At 45.3% G+C, this 18,700-nt stretch overlaps 1 protein-coding gene across 2 annotated transcripts in view; it reads right to left on the reverse strand.

Annotated features, from left to right (window-relative positions):
• The window catches only part of LOC103069895 (A-kinase anchor protein 2), a 31,256-nt gene that overhangs the window by 6,899 nt on the left and 5,657 nt on the right, over positions 1–18,700 (reverse strand). For both annotated transcript variants that reach the window (XM_007449788.1, XM_007449789.1), the window contains exon 2: positions 4,461–4,639. In XM_007449788.1, coding sequence (XP_007449850.1) covers positions 4,461–4,639 — 179 coding nt within the window. The remainder of the gene's footprint in view (positions 1–4,460; positions 4,640–18,700) is intronic.

The raw sequence follows: 18,700 nt of genomic DNA on the forward strand, positions 1-18,700 counted from the left end.
AAAAAAAAAAAAAAAAAAAAAAAATCACAGCTCTGTAATGATCAGACTGATGACCGGGGGCTGATAAATGTGGAGTGCTTGTCTCCTTTGCACCTTCCCAGGGCATGTGTGAGAACCCAAGAGAGCTGGGGGCACAAAGCATCACTGACGTTGGCTGAGCTTCCCATACAGCCTGCGGTGGCGGGGGTGGGCACTGGAGCCAGACGGGCTTCCTCCATCCACCCAGTGAGAGTTTGGCTAGAACTCCCAAAGGGTGTCCTGGTCTAGAAGGAAGTGTGTGCCAGGAATTCTTGGAAAAGCAGTGACTGCCAGCCCCCAGCTTGGACTTAACCCAGGAATCAAAGAGGCCTTCTTTTATTCCAAGACAGGCAGGGAAGGCTGAAAGCCCTCTCAGTAACTATTCTGGGGGCAAAAGAGGAAGAAAGAGAACACAGGAAAAACCCACCTAGATTCTGTGCTAGGAGGAAGGATGGGGCTCAATGTCCAGGAGGCTGTAATCTGGACTCAGCCCAGCACTCCCTCAACTGAGAAAGGGAAAGCAAATCTACCAAACAAGTTTAAGAGTACCCCTGACTCAAGAACTCATTGTCTTCTGAGGCTCAGGTCAGGCTGGCAGGGGAAAACTGGCCAGAAAAACAGTGTTGCCTCAGTACCTTCCTTTGCAAGGTACTAAGAAACCCTACAGGAAACTATGATTCATCAGGCCATTATGAGTTGCATGCCTGACCAGAGATGGCATCAGACCCAGATAAGGGGACATTTCCACTTAAGATAACATTTCCAGATAAAAGAAACCTACACTAAGAGCAGGACGGTTGCATCTGGGTGGGCAGCATGTGTGTTGCACGAAAACACCAGGCTGGGGGGATGGATAGGGTTGAAGCTCAGACCCCCGACTCCCCTCACCAACCGTGTAGCTGGTGCAGGACTGCATCCACACAGAGTTTTGAAAAAGGGTGCCTTTTGCTAATTCTCACAAAGGCCCTGTATAGGCTGGGAAACAGCCCAGCGTAAGGCGTGTGGGTGGAGGTTAGCAATCCTCCTACCCCCAGGTTAGCCAAGGGGTCCCTTAAGAGGTGGAGCCTGGCTCAGCCTTGAGCATGGAGACACTCATCAGTGACCACACCATGCAGAACAAGGAAGCCAGCCCCAGCGGATGAAGACTGTCGCTACTCAAGGGTTATCTCAAGGCCTGAGCTGGGAACGAGGATGGCCGTTTGGGGGTGACCTTTTCAGAAAAGGGGCTTTTTCTGGTTCCTTGTCATTGACTTTGTCACCAACTGCAAAAGGAAGCAAAACATCCACAGATGACTTCATATGACTACTATAGTGACTCCTGGGCAGATATTCCCAAGGAGAGATTCATGATTTAATGTTCCATCTTCCATCATTCTCTGAGCCCTCACTGGGCTTCCAGCAGGAGAGAGGCCAGCTAAGAACATGAAAAAGACAACTAAATACTGCACGGTTGTCCCCACCCCACCCCCTGGCAGGGATCCCGTGAGCCAGAGGCCTCCCTCCTGTCCTGCAGGTGATATTTTATCAAATGGGAGAGTGGAAGTGCCTTCCCTCTCTTTCTCTTTCTCTCCTTCACGCTCACTGACATCACTGTACCCAGCGCATCACTATGCATACATCCCAATTACCCCATTTTGTTTTTAAGTCTACCTTCTCCTTGGGAAATACAGCAAATAAGAATGCTTCTCATTCAATTCAGAAAGAGCTTGCTGCTTCCTATGGGTGAACACGTGGTTAGGTCCTGATCACGCGTGAGGGACTCATAAATGCTGCCAACTGACTTTTTGGAAGGAATATTGGCAGGTGGAAGTGCCGGGTGACACTGGACCCAGGTGAGCCAAGTGAGGTTTACAGAGGGCGGAGGATCTAAGAAGCCACAACTTGCCCTGAGGACAGTGTATGTGGATGAAGCCAGGAGAACAGAACTGCCAACCTCTGGAGCAGGGAAGCCAGTTACAACACAACTCAAGCTTCAAGCCATCCAGCTGCCCCCTATGACTATCATTCTGGTATGAGAGACCATTAAAGAAGGGGCCACAGATCAACTAGGAAAAGAGATGAACTTCAATGTATTCTCCAGTGATGGATGACGATACAACAGAAAGATCCCCTGAATCAAAAGAACTAAGACAGGTTAACAGGCGGCTCTGAAATGAAGTCTCACTGATGAGCATATATTTGCTTTAGAAGCAAGTGAAGTGTTTTTTTGGGGGGTTTGTTTTTTCCAGATTTGAGTCTCTTAAAAGAGGATATAGTGGGTTGGAAAGATTTTTTTTTTTCTGTTCCTAAGAATTTTCAACAGCAACAAACTTGGCTCTCTTGTAATATCAACAACAGTGCAAAACACTTGGCCTTGAATTTGAGATCTGGGGATATTAACAGCTTGATTACTTAGCAGGTTTCTTTCTTACCCGAAATGTTAATTTACTTGAGAAAAATAGAGACAGGAGGCTATCACTTCACTGTGTAAGTGAAGGGCAATCAGTATGTTAAAAGACTGATTCTAGGGCTTCCCTGGTGGCACAGTGGTTGAGAGTCCGCGTGCCGATGCAGGGAACACGGGTTCGTGCCCCGGTCCGGGAAGATCCCACATGCCACGGAGCAGCTGGGCCCGTGAGCCATGGCCGCTGAGCCTGCGCGTCCGGAGCCTGTGCTCCGCAACGGGAGAGGCCACGAGAGGGAGAGGCCCGCGTGCTCCGAAAAAAAAAAAAAAAAAAAAAAAAAAAAAAAAAAAAAAAAAAAAAAAAAAAAAAAAAAAAAAAAAAGGCTGATTCTAAGCAGCTTCCTTCATGAAAAGGGGAAATCCAACCTGGGTGACATTCGCCAGGTGGCTGCCTGAGTGCCAGTGTGTCAGCCTCTGCCTATGAAATGAGTAACTTCACTTCCGGGTATAGTGTTTTCCCCTAACACCTACACTTCAACACAAAAGGCATGCACAAGAGATACAGAGAGTGTGCTTCCAAATCACTCAGCTGGGTCACAGGCAAAGTGGTCCATTGGTTCTTCCCCATCTACACATCCCAGCTAACTTCCACCAAAGGTGCTGATGTATGGTGTGGAATCATTGAAGAAAAGCCCCTTATAGCCCTAAGCTTCAAGGTGGTCACAGACTCCAGAAAATACCTAAAAAGAAGAGCCAGATAAAGTGACTTCGTGGACAGAAAAAGTCCTACAGGCTCAGAGAAGGAGCCCTGGCAGTTGAAACCTCAGCAGCAGCCATCAAGGGCCAGGCCCATCCCACTGTACAATACAGGGAACAGCCCAGAAATATTCCAGCCCAACAGAGGAGCTGGGCCAGTATTCCAAGTAATTTAGGCCTCAAACCCAAGTGAGAGGAGACTGAGACACACCAAGTGGGTCATTCAGCTGCCACAGGTGTGTTTGCTTGCTTTCTTTACCACTAAGTGTTCAGTATCTGGCTTCAACTCCAGAAAACCTTTAACTCAGCCAACTTGGATACGACAGGCAGTGAATCAGCATGGAATTCCTACTGTGAGCCCCATCGCATTCAAGTTTAAGGTGACCAAATAATTTAGCATCCAAACTGGGGCACTTTTAAGAGGGAAAGGAGATGATGCTATTAATAATTACTCCAGGACAACAGGCATAAACCAGGACTGTCCTGGGTCAACTGGGGAGTATCCTCAACCAAACCAAGCTATTTGGGGGGAGGAGGTAGTTACCTCAATAAATGCTAATGGATTCCAAGGAGGCTGGCACGGACCCCTGAGGCTGATCCCCAGGCTCCTGGCTGTGCAGGCTGTGGGCAGCACTGGCTCTTAAGCCGCTTACTGGAGAAAGAAACCACGGAGCAGATGACTTCCTTTGTGGTTGGTGGGAACGTCACGTGCAAAGTTCTCGGGGTTGAGGGTAGCTGGGTAACTATGCGGTTTTTAACTGTCATTTTAAGTGGCTCTCTCCTGCCAGACTGTACACACCGGCTTGGTAACAGCCCCAAACATACTGTCTTCCGAGCACTGTGTACCATTTATAGGGATCGCCCAGAGCAGACACTGAAGGAATAGCATCGTCATAGTTCTCTAGAGAAATAACATCCCTACAGAACAGGCGAGCGATGGCTGAGATCAGCTCCCCGGTGCCTGCAGGTGATTTCAGGGAGCTTGTGTCCTTCCTCCCGCATTGCCCCTGCGCGGTGTCTTTCTACACACACACCCCACACCTCACGCACTAGCCGTACCAGTAGACTCAAACTAGAACTTGGCAGCCAGAAGACCCACCCTTTGCATGATCAAAGCTTCTGAGAGCAAGGCAAAACCCCCAACCCAACTGCAGGCATGTTAAACCACACATTTGAAAATTGGTGCTGGAACCACAGTGCTGGCCAGACAACCGCACACACATCCATGCCTGAACCGGAGTACCGTACGCCGTACTGAAATTCACCCTTGGACACGGGAAAGAGGAAAGGAGGAGAAACTTACACTACTATCATCCATTCTCTCGCGCCTTTTAGATTTGTGTGTCTCATAGTCTTCCATGAGGGTCTGCATCAGATTCTTGGGCCGCTGTGATCCGGCAGCCTCTTCGGGGGCTAAGTCAGGCTGCAAGCTGGGACCTTCAGGTGTGGGGGATGGAGGAGGTTGGACTTTCTCTATTTTCCCTGAAACAACACGAAGAGAACACCCTTTCTAAGCTTGTCTGGTCACGACTGCTTTCGAAAAGAAGAGAACACTGGCAAAAAAGCAACCTCTGACATACCGAGTGGTACCAGAATGATGGTTAAGTGCAGGTCATTTTATTACAGGGATCAATGTGCTTAAGGATTAATGTCACAAACCCATCCAACAAAGACCTCAAGGAAACCGGTTTTAGAGTCAGTCAGACCAAAGAGGGCTCTCAGGCACTTTGCAGATATATGCCAGACAGACAGACAAACAGAGAGACGGACAGACAGATGCTGGCTCCAGTTGTTTTGGGGACAAGTATTCTATCACAGATCATACAATCAGACTGTCAGAGGTGGCGGTGCCTCTGAACCTTAAAGACCCATTTCTTACAGATAAGGAAAACTTAGGCTCGACAAAGGGAAGGCTGTGCTGGGCCACCAGGAGCTGGCGATGGTATCCAGGCCTCCTGGTTTCCTTCCCTCTTTCTTCTCTATCAGAGGTCACCAATGGTCAGATGACCAGCCTGGGTTTTTTGTATGGACAACACATGTTGTAAAACCTCTGAATGAGAACTAAGCTGTTCTTCCCAGGTCACTCCAGTCTTACATTGGCCAGCTTCATTCTTTACCTTACCTGCCACGGTCCTGAAAGCACTCAGGTTTGAGATCCCGGATCTTAAGGAATGAATGGCAACAACAGCAGCTTCAATGTTGTAGAAAGGGGGTGCGTCAGACTTGGGAAAGGTGAGGTTTTAGTTTTTGAGATGCCATACAGGTATTCTCAGCATGAGAAGACTGGGTCCACAGTCGTGGTGTGGTGATGCCAGGCACTGTCACTAAGACCGCCTGCATCCCACCCTCTTGGGAAATGCCTTCTGGCCAATGAAGGAGTGGGTTATATTGCCAGAGCCCCAAACGCACCTCTGAGAAGTACCTTCAGGTGCAACCGTCATGATTTTTCCAACTATGCCCCTTGTGGGAGACACAGCTAGCGTCTGCGAACAAGGAATGTGGAGAAAACACACACAAAATAAATGGATATTTCAAGCACAAAAGTTCAGAAACCACCAGGGGAGGTTAAAGACCCATTTGACCTCCTCCAGACCCAAAATGAAGGCAGCTCATCTTTCTTTGCCTCACTCCCCCCGAGACTGCCTGATGGAGCTGGAATCACAAGTGAAGCCTGGGGTCCATGTCTCTGTGTGGGTGGCTATAGGACTTTACTGGGCATAGGTCCTTTGATGGGAGTCGGGAAGCCCCCCGGAGTTCAGGAAGCCCGAGTTTTAATTTCTGCTCTTCCGTGAACCAGCCATGAGGTTGGCTGTAGACAATCGTGTAATGTTCCCCCTTTAATCTTGAGCTGATCACTTAAGTTCTCCAAGTTTCAACTTCCCTAGCTAGAAAATGAGAATTTGGGGAGGAGTTGTCTTGGAAGTCCATTCTAACTCAAACATTTTGCTATTCTATCAAATACATTTGGCAAGAAGATCAACCTTTATTGATTAAAAAAAAAAGTATACGGCCAGCACATTTGGCAGTTAGGTGGGGAAGTGGTTTTTAATACAGACACTCCATCTGTAGACCCACCATTACATTACTGAACTCAGTGAAACTCATTGCTTTGACCTCCATTACCCAGATCATTGATAAAAAGTCTTTTGATATTAACAGTAAGGTTACAAATATTTTAAGGTCTTCAATCTTCAAATTCTCTAGAAACGGTTTCTATTTTTTATTATGGAAATCAGGGAATGCTATCATGACACCTATGGACCCATCAACTACATTAAACATTTATCAAGATTTTACCACCCTTGCTCCATCTATCCTGCCTGCCTTCCTCCCACCCTCCTGTACTAAAATGTTTAAAGCAATCTCAGACCTCAGGCAATATTACCCCTGAATATGTCGTATGTATCTCTAAAAATTCTGATTGACTTTTATTTTATTTTTAACTTTTATTTATTTATTTATTGGTTGCGTTGGGTCTTCATTGATGCACATGGGCTTTTTCTAGTTGCGGTGTGCGGGGGCTACTCTTCGTTGAGGTGTGCTTGGGCTTCTCAATGCGGTGGCTTCTCGTTGCAGAGCAGGGGCTCTACAGCGCAGGCTCAGTAGTTGTGGCGCACGGGCTGAGTTGCTCTGCGGCACGTGGGATCTTCCCAGACCAGGGCTCGAACCTGCGTCCCCTGCATTGGCAGGTGGATTCTTAACCACTGCGCCACCAGGGAAGTCCCTGATTGACTTTTAAAATGAAGCTTTGAGAAACAATACAGCCCAGTGGTGAGCATGCAGTTCTAGAGCCAGCCTGCTTGGGTTTGAGTTCATTAGTTAGCAGCCAAATACCCTTGGGGCAAGTTACTTGCCTTTTTTTTTTGAAGTTTTTCTATCTCAGTTTCCTAATCTGTAAAACTGGTATGTTGATAGAAGTACCTACCTCATACGGTTGGTACAAGAACTAAATGAATATTTATAAAGTTAATATTTAGAATGGCAAGCATCCAATGAGTCTGGTTAGTATTTATTTGGAATCTCAAAGAATAATATGTCTATGGAATAAGAATGAGCAATTTCATGGGAAATTCTGCATAAAAATTTCACAACTCTTCTAAAACTAGAAATAGATACCACATGACCAGGTTGGTCACTTTCTAATTGACCTCTCAAGTGTACAAATCATCTCCCACCAGCCAATCCTCCAGCACTAAACTTCTAGAAAGCATAGTACATATTCACTGCCTCTAACTTCACCCTTTCACATATACCACCCCTGCCTCATAATACTTTATACTTCTGGGAAAGCCTTTTCTACATACTGACTGTATCAATCTGGTTGTTTAAGCTTTTCTTCTCAATAAAGCTGTAAAGTCACCTGAAGACAGGGACCATTTCAATCGGCTATGAATCCCCCTAACTCATTTGAATGTAAACTCCTTTAGAGGAGGACCTTGTCCGTCCCGGTCAATGCTGAATCCCACAAGGCAGGAGTTCAGGCTGTTGAATGAATCAGCAAGTCCATTATGAAATATACAGAGCAGCCACTTATTAAATGCTTGTGGACTGGGACAGAATTCCCAATACAGAATCTGAGGAAAGTGTTTAAATGTCTTCACCAAAGCACATGAAATAAAACAATTTTGGTCTACAGAACCACAGACGCGATGGCTTTGGAGTAATAACAAACACATTTATATGGCATTTCATCGATAGGCTTCATGTCATTTGATCCTTACAACCACCCTGGGATGTAGTCAGGGTGAATGTCATGACATCTCTGAACAATTTAGACCATGGAGGCTCAGATGCTTAACATCAATCCAAATTACATTAGTTAGTAACAATCAGAGTCAGGTCTGGAACCCAAATTGTGTTGACTGTTGCTAAATTATATAACTGGGTGTGTGCTGAAAGAGAATCGTAAAGAGGGTGAAAAGTTACTATAAAGAAGCGGACATTTCCTGCTCATTTCTTAGTATGCCAGCAAAATGAAACCCATCCCCGGAGTAAGTTTTGCCGGTTACAGCCACTAGAGGTCACATGAGTAACAGGAACCAAAGACTAGCTTAGCGGGTCTGGAGCAGTGTCTTCCAAAGAGAAGGTGGCTGAGAGGTCTTGGAGAGAACAGAAGGGTTCAGATAACCAAGGCCACATCAGAGCCTCAGGAGAAGCTGTCACAGGTCTCCAGAGAACGGGCGCCCCAACCCTGGACTTCTGGGCTGGTTGACATCTGGGGAAGTTGGCTTGGCTGGGCTTCTCTACCGTGATCTCCAAGCATCCTGCCTCCAGTACGGTTCCAACCATGACTGGAATTCTCACGCAATCTTAGGAATCACACAGGCCATCAAAAAGCTGGAGAGGGACCTAGCTTGCAGCCTAATCAAATTTTCCCTTTGATTAGGATGGTGAAAAAACTTCTCATGCTCTTCCACCAGTAATAGACACTGCAGACACCACCACTGTTTGGGCCTTGGGGATCATGACATAAATGTGATGCAAAGCTTGGGAAGTCTGTCTCATCTTTTATGGCCTTGGAAAGCACTTTGAAGTTCCTTGGCCCTGAGGACAAATCTCATTAGAATCCCCAAACAATGACGGTTATCTTTGGTGTTCATTGGCATGCATCCAGCACTTCCCCAGTACCCCCAGGTCCCATTCCCACTTGTCCCATCAAAACTTGTTCTCATATAAGTCTATTCACCTGGTGAATGACTGAATAGCTGACGGTAGCTGAAAGTGGCCTCTATCTTCAATGATAAACATCCTGCTATCTAGTTTCTCACCTGGGCTGAGCACTCTACAAAATAGCACTCTTGAAGGATCCCAGAAACAACATGAACAGTAAGTGTCATGCAGACCTCAAGGCACACCTGTGGTGGTCTTGGCTAAGGCCTGGTCCCTGACATTTCCAGAGCAGGGAGCAGGGGCAACGTGAGCTTAACTGACATAGGAACCAACAGAAGAAAGCTAGACTGGAATTCAAAGTGGACGGTAGAAAACATACTCGAGTTTACTTCATACATATGATTTTGTCCAAACTATTCCATCTAGAGTAATTTTAAACTTAAGCATTTAAAGATGTTTGAGGATAAGCCGCTTCACGTGGCTGGGATGATTCCAAAGCCGTGTTTCTAAAATCACGTCCTATTACCTTAGCTTTGTTAAGAATACTACTCGACGCTGCAAACGGTCAAAAGGTCATTGGTCAAATAAGTTTGAGAAACACTCGACTAAAGAAAGCTTTAACGATAAAACGAGATAGATTTCCTTACCAGGGGACTTCTCTAAGGTTTTAGTGCTAATATGATTGTGAATCTCTAGGAATGGGGGTGCAGCGTTTCTCAAATTTATTTAACCACAGAACCTCATTTCATAGAATCCCTATTAATATCTCGAGGAAAACAATTTGGAAAATACTATTCTCTAGTGTATACTAGTTAACCACTAACTACTAACTTATGGGCACAAGTTCAACTAATAAGTATGGGCACAAAACTTATGTACAAGAACTTTCACCATTGTTCGTTTGTTTGCTTATAATTACATATGTGGAAACAACAAAGGCATCTGACTATAAGAGAATGGTTAAATTAGTTATGGCTTATTCAGATGATGGAGTATTACTTAGCCATTATAAGTCACGTTTTAGTCTCTCAAATTTAGAGGAATAGTTATGGACATGGGAAAATATTCAAAATACATCAAGAGAAAAAGCAGGTTACAAAAGCAGAAATACTGCAGGGGTTTAGGAGCGCAGGCTCCGGAGCTGGACTGCTTGGGTTCAAATCCTAACTCACTACTTATTAGCTGTGTAAAAGAAAACAAAAGTGCACACATGACACATGGTAAAACTTAGTCAGGATAAGATGAACAGTCTTGTGGTTGGCAGAATAATGGCTTCCACAAAGATGTCCAAACCCTACTCCCCCAAACCTGTGAATATTTACCTTACATGGCAAAAGGACTTTGCGGGTATGATTAAGTTAAAGACTGTGAGATGGGAACACTATCCAAGATTACCCAGTTGGGCTTGATGTAATCACAAAGGTCCTCATAAAATAGACGCAGGAGGGTCAGAGAGAGAGAGACAGAGAGAGAGAGACAGAGAGATTTGAAGATACTATACTGTAGGCTTTGGATATGGAGGAAGGGGCCACAAGCCAAGGAACATAGATGGCCCCTAGAACTGGAAAAGGGAGGGAAATGGATTCTCCCCAAGAGCCTCTAAAAGAAACACAGCCCTGGCAATATCTTGATTTTAGCACAGAAGGACACTATTTTAGTCTGTTTGAACTGTCATGACAAAATACCATGGATTGGATGGCTTAAAAAACTATTTTCTCACAGTTCTGGAGGCTGGAAGTGTGAGATCAGCATGGGTACCAGCATGGTCAGGTTCTGGTGAGAGCTTTCTTCCTATCATGCAGATGGCTACCTTCCTGCTGTGTCCACACATCACAGAGAGAGAACGAGGTCTCTGGTGCCTTTCTTATAAGGGCACTAATCCCATCATGAGGGCCCCACTCTCATGACCTCGTCTAACCCTTACTATCTCCCAAAGGTCTCATCTCCAAATACCATCACATTGGGGGTTAGGCGTTCAACAACATACTGAATTTGGGAGGGGACACAATTCAGTCCATAGCTGACACATTTCAGATTTCTGACCTCAAGAACTATAAGGTAATAAATTTGTGTTGTTTTAAGCCACTATATTTGTGGTGATTTGTTACAGCAGCAATAGGAAACCAATACACATGTAGACCCAATGTTATCTTTCAGGCACATGTGTGCATGAGCAAAACTAGGCAGGGAGTAGTTAGGATTATGAGTCACTTTGCCTTTTATCTTTACTCTTTACTTTCCAAGTTTTTTTCTACAATAAGCATGAATTAATTTAAAATTATAAAACAAACTAGAATTTTTTTCTTTTACGTATTACCGCACATGCTAATAAAAGCAGATAAAGCTGTGGCTTTAACCTTCATGGACCAACCAGGCAGATCCGGAAGCCTTTCTGTCTCACCAGGCAGCACACACAGGCCCAGGGGAGCTACTGAGCTGACACCTCCTGGGGACTTAGAGAAGCACTGGTCACATTCACTGGTGACTCTCACAGGCAGACTAAGGAGAAGAATGGGGGAAGCAGAATTTCACTCCAAATTAGTAAATGCTGTCTCCCATGATCAGTGGAAGAAAAAACTAGGAAACACGGGCTTCCCTGGTGGCGCAGTGGTTGAGAGTCCGCCTGCCCACGCGGGGGACACGGGTTCGTGCCCCGGTCCGGGAGGATCCCACGCGCCGCAGAGCGGCTGGGCCCGTGAGCCATGGCCGCTGGGCCTGCGCGTCCGGAGCCTGTGCTCCGCGACGGGAGAGGCCACAATAGTGAGAGGCCCGCGTACCGCAAAAAAAAAGAAAAAAACTAGGAAACATGAATTTGTGTTTCCTGTTTATTTTAAGTAGTTAAGCCACACCTTGTCCAGAGAGAAAAAGCCATGCCTTGACTGCGTTTCTGGATTCTCCAAACAAGATCGATTTCCCTGTGCTGATGGTAGCAGAGAGAAAAACCCACAATTCCTCCCACCCAAGGGAAACTAGAGCTATGGCTGCGTGTCCTCAGTACACAGCTGCTGCCATCCATGGCAGCCCACACCCTCCCTCTATAAGAAGAGGACTAACTTCTAAAAAGCCAAGAGGGTGGATTCCCAAAGTTAAGAAAATTATTTTGGTCAAACATTAGGATTTTGGTGATTATTATATTCTATACACATGGCGTCTGACGTCTTAAAAATCAAAGATCCTTTGTTTCTACATTTCTCAAAAGAAAGGAAAAAGCCATCCCCCACTCTTATTTAAAAACCAAACCGAACAAAGACGCCCACCAGATAACAACATGCTTTGGCCCAAGCCCCCTTCAGTGATCTCCTTCCTTCACGGAGCCTTGGGGTGAGCTTGCAAACATCTAAACGACTCGCCGATCACCAGAAAGAAAGGGGCTCAGACTTGCATTTTAAATTCCATTTCCTCCCAGTACAAGGGAATAGCCTGCCTGTCAGATCCGGAGTCCATGGGCTTGTATGGTTCCTGCTATGACCCACACACCAAGAGCTAGTCCCTGGTCCTCTCATCTCCTCTTTTGAAGGCCCCAGGGGTGGGAGAATGCAATGATACGAATCTTCAGATTATAAGCCTAGCTCAGAAATGAGAAATACCCCTGCCTGGTGACACAAGTCTGAGAAACTTCCAAATATCATTACTTCAAGGTACGGTGGGATGTTGGATGAGTTGTCGATATTGGGTCATTCCTCTGAACAGAACTGGAAAATGAAAACTGGAGAAGGAAAGAGTTTTGCATCTGCAGGGGAAGCATAGTTTAAGACCAAAAAAAAGAAAAAAATTTAATTAAAACAGTAAGGATAAAAATCATGGTAAGTAGCAATTGCCCCGCCAAGATCTTTTGGTTAAACACATTTCTACCAACACAGTCAGCTTAGCTCTATGCACATTATCACCCCCCTCCCCCAAAAAGAAAATATTTTCATGGTAATTTGTAATTTCACTGTCACCCAACATGCTTAATAATGGCCTTTGTTTTTTGAAATCACAGCTGACTACTGAAAGCTAATTCTTGAGCTCTGATTTTATATGAGAAACTTTAATTCTAAAGAAGTAACTATGAATAAATCTCAGCTAGGACTAGAAAGCAATTTTATAAAAGCATGTTGTATCATTTACATCAGGGCTCCAGGAGCTGCAGAAGAATAACTCATAGTAACTATGCTAAGGTTTTCTAGGTCTTTTCTTAGAACAAAAACTGCAATACGGGACTTCCCTGGTGGCGCAGTGGTTAAGAATCTGCCTGCTAATGCAGGGGACATAGGTTCTAGCCCTGGGCCGGGAAGATCCCACATGCTGCGGAGCAACTAAGCCCGTGCACCACAACTACTAAGCCTGTGCTCTACAGCCTGTGAGGCACAACTACTGAGCCCTCGTGCCACAACTACTGAAGCCCGTGCGCCTAGAGCCCGTGCTCCACAACAAAGAGACGCCACCGCAATGAGAAGCCCGCGCACCGCAAGGAAGAGTAGGCCCCACTCGCCGCAACTTAGAGAAAGCCCGTGCGCAGCAACAAAGACCCAATGCAGCCAAAAATAAATTAATTAATTTTTTAAAAACCTGCAATAACAACAACTCTTATTGGAAGCCTTTTGTGCACCAGGCACTGACTGTACTAACTTACTGATGAGGTTGGTACTATTTTATTCCCGTTTTACTGATGAAGAAACTGAGGTTTAGAGAGGTGAAGTAAGTTAGTTACACAGCTAACAAGCAGTGGAATCAGGATTCGAACTTTAGATATGAATCCAGAAAAATGACTGTCACATTTAAGCACATGTTTAATTCTCCTTGACCAGCTTTGGTGTGAATTTATATTCGAGTAATGAGAAATAAAGACAGAGAGACTGAGAATACCTGTGATGTCGGATGCATACAACTTTTGGGGAAACCTTTGACCTTTACATTCAAGGTCATGAGAAATAAAATACCATTACACGTAACATGAATGTGTTCTTTGGTGCTCTAATGGCCCGTCCTGCACCCTCTTCCCACCACCACCCCTAGTCCTCCGCCCCTAAGTAGCAAGTAGCTTATTTACAAAGATGAAATGGCTCTGAAACACCAATCTCCCTAGGGAAGCTCACGGCGAGTTGCCATGGTTAGTAAGAGACTGTCATATCCTGCCCTAAACTCCAGCAGTCACGGGGGCCATCCTGCTCCCAGGCCTGGTTTAGATTAGCTCACATTTCTCACCAGGCGCAGAGCAGGGATCTTACAAGAATGAGGTCCTTTGATCATCTTTTCGTTCTCAGCTCAAGACTGCATGTTTCTTTGTATGTAGGTTCACACGGTTGTGCAGTTGAGTCTGAATTTCTGGAAGCAGCTCTCCTAACTTGGAGCGTGGGGTAGCCAGGCATCGGTAAAGGGCAAGTAACCAGGCCACCATGCGATGTCCCCAGCAAAGCAAGGGACAACCCAGACACTGTGTGTACCAGAAGACCCAGCACAATCAACAGTGACAGCAGAAGCTGTTACAAAACGGAATGGCAGGAAGCGTTGCTCTTCTTCAAAGTTCTACGTCCCAGAAGCCGCGACCACAGGCTTGTCACAGAAGGAAGACCACCGTCTGTATCTTCTCAGGAGTGAAGGTGATGGGTTTAACCATGACAGTTGCCCTTTTCAAACCACTGAAGGCAATGTCCACAAGGAACTTTGAATTCTGTAACTTGAGAAGTTCTGACCTCATTGACCACCTTCAACCTTCACCCCTTGCCAAACCCTACTTCGACCTAACCTTTTCTTTCCAATTCCTTCCCAAATGGCACGTGTTTTTAAAAATGAACATATTCGCTGGGTTCGGATAAATAAAAATACAGGGAGTTTCTGATCCAAGGCAGAAGGAACAATCTTAAAGAGCAAGGGAGAACAGCAGAGAGCAGACATGGTGCTCAATGACCACCAGTAAATGAATTTGGCCAGCGTTGGCCCTACTCCGCCAAACCTGGTCAGGTAGTGGAGTGAACACTTATCCCCGCGCATCCTCAAATTAAGAAATGGATTCCTTGCTTGAGCTCCCAGTCCTTTCAACGTTTTCAGGCAATGAGCCTGTCTCCAGAGTGAATGACCGAGCTTCCTCCTGGGGCGTGAACTTTCAGAAAGAATTCACAAAAGCAGCCAGGCTAGATGGCTGACATGGATGATGCTAGTCCCTCGCCATCTGCCCAGATCTTCGGACAGCACCAGCAATTTGACTGGTGTAGTTTGGAGCACTGAAATTAAGTTCTGAAAGCACAGAGGAACCATTAAAACTAAGTTTTATCATAACTTATTTGGCAGCAAAACCCGAGGTGAACCAGCACGAGGTTCTTCTTGGTCTTTATTGATCCCACTTAAGAGAACAAACTCTTAAGTTCCACAGCAGAAATCGAATTTGATGACAGGTACAGCCCCAGACTCCACTGGGTGTGTTCAATAACAGTACATGCATCGCATTGCTTTTCTAAATAATGGTATGGACACTTTACGGCCTTTCTAAAATCAGAAAAATGTGGAATCTATCTGGTCTCAAGAGTTTGGGTAATTTGGATTCTATCCTAGATAGCTGTTGGGAGGGGTTACATGAGAAAATGAGAAATGAGAAAACTGTGTGTGAATTATAGTACTGGGCTTTAAGGTCTTGGTGAGTCGCAGCTACTGTGATTATACTTCGGTCACCAGAGAATGTTCAAGGAACTTGGCGGTACACATAATCATCTGTAGGATACTCCACGTTCAGCTTTAGAACCTTCACACAGCCAGCTGTGCCCCTATTAAGATACGCTATTTGTACCTGCCTGCAGCAAAGGGGAACACTGTACACTCCTGAAGAAGAAGCATTCTCTCTTACCTGGGCCTGGGAGGGAATCCTTCTGTCAGTCACCCACACCAAGGTCTTCTACTGTGGAGGACTGAGGGCATCTCAAGCGAGACTTGGCCTCATTCAGCTGTAATTCAGCGTGGAACAAAGGCACCAAGCTCTGCTGCCTGAATATTGTGCAGATATAAACATTTTTTTTCTATCTAGGAGTTTTCTTTGTGACATTGGGAGATAATGAAGGGAAAAAAGACCCCGTCAATAAGCTTTATAATAATGTAATGAACATCACATGTGCAATCAATTCAAACTGACAACAGAAGTCAAAACACCTTGGAAATCTTATTTTTATAAGATGTATAACTAACATATCTTTCCACACATTAAAAGACCTAAACAGACAGGTTATGGGACTCAATATCCACATCTTTTCCTTGACAGCTCTCTAGAATGTCCCAATGGGCAAACTGTCTGACTTGGTAAATCAACTTGACACCTGGCATGAAAATGCAAACTAGTTCCAAAACCTAAGCTAATCATCACCTAACTAACTGGGTTTCTCCGGCCTGCCTAGAACTTGGAAGTGAAACCAGGATATCTAATAATAGACACAGGCACTAAAGAGAGAACTGTCTGCTGATACCCCTTCTATGAAAAGACATTTTAACAGGTCTAAAGTGTAACTTCGGTAAAATGTTTGGGTTTTCCTCCCAAACTCATTCCTCAAGGGCGTCTTACAAAAGTCCGTGGGTTACACCTTCAAATCAGGCTTGTGCACCTGCCTAAGTGCTTCCTTTATTCTCTAAGTACCATCAAGAGAAGGCCCACATGTGTTCATTCTTGGGAGCATGGCCTCTCCCATAACCCAGGACACTTGTCAAGATGGCGGTCGGCCTTTAGACGTATATAGAAAAAAAGCCGGTGGAATGGACTCAGGAAAGCAGGAAGACTTTTAATTCATCAATTCATGCATGAAGGCAGGACAGCTTGGAGATTTGTGGAGATAATTACCCCTTGGAAAATCCTCACTGGCTTCCCACTGACCACAGGATAAAGTCTAAAATCTAAAACCTTTGACATGATTTACATAGCTCTTCACTGTCTGGCTCCAAATCAACTTTCTTTTGTTTTGCTTTAAACCTCTTCCTTTAACCCACCCTAACTTTATTTAGGCACCTCAAACATGCCAAGTTCTCTTCCTCTGTAGGTGCCCTTCCTTCTAACTGGAACAATCTCCCCCACCCCCCGAACCCAACCCAACTCCTTCAATTCAAAGCTTAGATGATAGTTTCCCAAGAAAGGAAGACTTTCCTTATCCCCCCAGCGAGGCGGTCTTCCTTGCTCTGATCTTCCACAGGTCTCCACGCTTCTCTGTTATGAAATTGCCACCTTTCTTTGATGTTTCTGTTACTAAACTATAAGTTCCCTGAGGGCGGGGACTTCATCTGCCTTGTTCACTTCTGTATGAACAAATGCCACACAAACCCTATTTAAGTGGACCGTCTTCTGTTAAAATTGATGCAAGAACCAATAAGATTCAATTTCCATATAATTTTTCCTAATAAACGGTCTTTGAAAATGATTACATCCTTTTAAAAATAGAAATCTCATCATCTTCCATCTCGAAAGGCAAGGGAACCAAAAGCAAAAAACAAGTTATCTTTTCAACACCTGGGAAATGGTTGGAAAGCACTTCTCTTTCCTTATCACATCTTGGCTCTCAGTGGCTTTTACTTGCCTTAAGATTTCAGGATTCCATCATGTCACCAGCATAATTTCTACCAGAGGAGATGTTAAAAATTATATTTTTCATCACCTAATATCAAATTGTCACTCTGTGTCATGCAGTGACCCAGCTGAGTCACCTCTACTGGCATGAAATGGGGAGTAGTACAGTAGGAACTCAGCAACATCTCCATTCACAAAACCAGAGTTGGAGCCAGCAGTTCTGACCCTGGCCATGAAAGGTCCGGTTTGGCTGCTAGGAGTGATATGTCAGCCTCCTTCCTGATCACGAACTTGGATGCTGGCTGGCTAAGCATTACTCTAAACGTTTCCAGGCATGGATAGAAAAAAATTACCTTTTGCATTCAGCTTCTTTCAATCCAGGTTGTAATTCTGGGAAGCCCTGCCACCTACTTTCAATGTTCTAGAGGTAAGTGTGAGGAAGTGAGCTGCACACACGTTATCTATCATGACTGTGGTCAATGTGACAACCAGACCCAAGCAGGGTGCAGACTTGCATGGATGAACTACCATCTTACTAAAGGAGCAGAAATCAAGCCTATGGGGATGGGATATGGGGGGGGGAGATCAGCATTAGCACAGGAAGTACGGAGGAAATCGGTATGGGGCTACTGGGATGCTGGAAGCAGACATTAGGACTCTGTCCTGTTTTAAGCCTGGCGGGAAGCCTGACGGACCACAGCAGGTCAGGGAACTAGAGGAAAGTGTGGAGCTGTCTTAATTTTTGTTTGTGTGCTAGAAGTAAAGTATGGAGCAATATGGTAAGGGGTTTAATTAGAGATGGAGTGAAGAAAACTGAAAATACCACTGAGCATATGCAGTGTAGAGAAGGTTCTATAATGAAATAATATAAAGGGAGGGCTAGGTAAGTGGAGCCAGCTGTATCTGATAAGAGAGCCATGGAATCTGCCTGCCATGTGAGCAGAAGTTGCTGAGATGCCTGCAGAAACTTTCTCCACCAGTGAGGCTGCAGGTTCTTATGCAGGCCCTTTACAATCGCTTACTTGTGAAGCAGGCTCCCCAGACTGGGCTGAATTCAAGTGGTACCAAAACTTTTTTTAGGATACCATATAGAAAGCCCAGCTGGCATCTCTGTGCCAAGCCATCCCACAACAAGACTTTAAAGTGAACTCAACAAGTAAGGATCTTTGGGAAAAGCCAACCAGTCACTGTTAAGCATAGAAAAGAGCCTCTTCTGAAAGTTTTCTTTGCCTCAAACACTCAGCTGGCCATTGCTCCATGACCTGAAGGCATTAAAAAACATATCAAGAGGGGCTTCCCTGGTGGCGCAGTGGTTGAGAGTCCGCCTGCCGATGCAGGGGCCACGGGGTCGTGCCCCGGTCTGGGAAGATCCCACATGCCGCGGAACGGCTGGGCCCCCGAGGCAAGCGGCCCCACGC

Source organism: Lipotes vexillifer, unplaced genomic scaffold (genome assembly GCF_000442215.2).
Source record: "Lipotes vexillifer unplaced genomic scaffold, Lipotes_vexillifer_v1.1 scaffold230, whole genome shotgun sequence".
Lineage (NCBI taxonomy): Eukaryota > Metazoa > Chordata > Mammalia > Artiodactyla > Lipotidae > Lipotes > Lipotes vexillifer.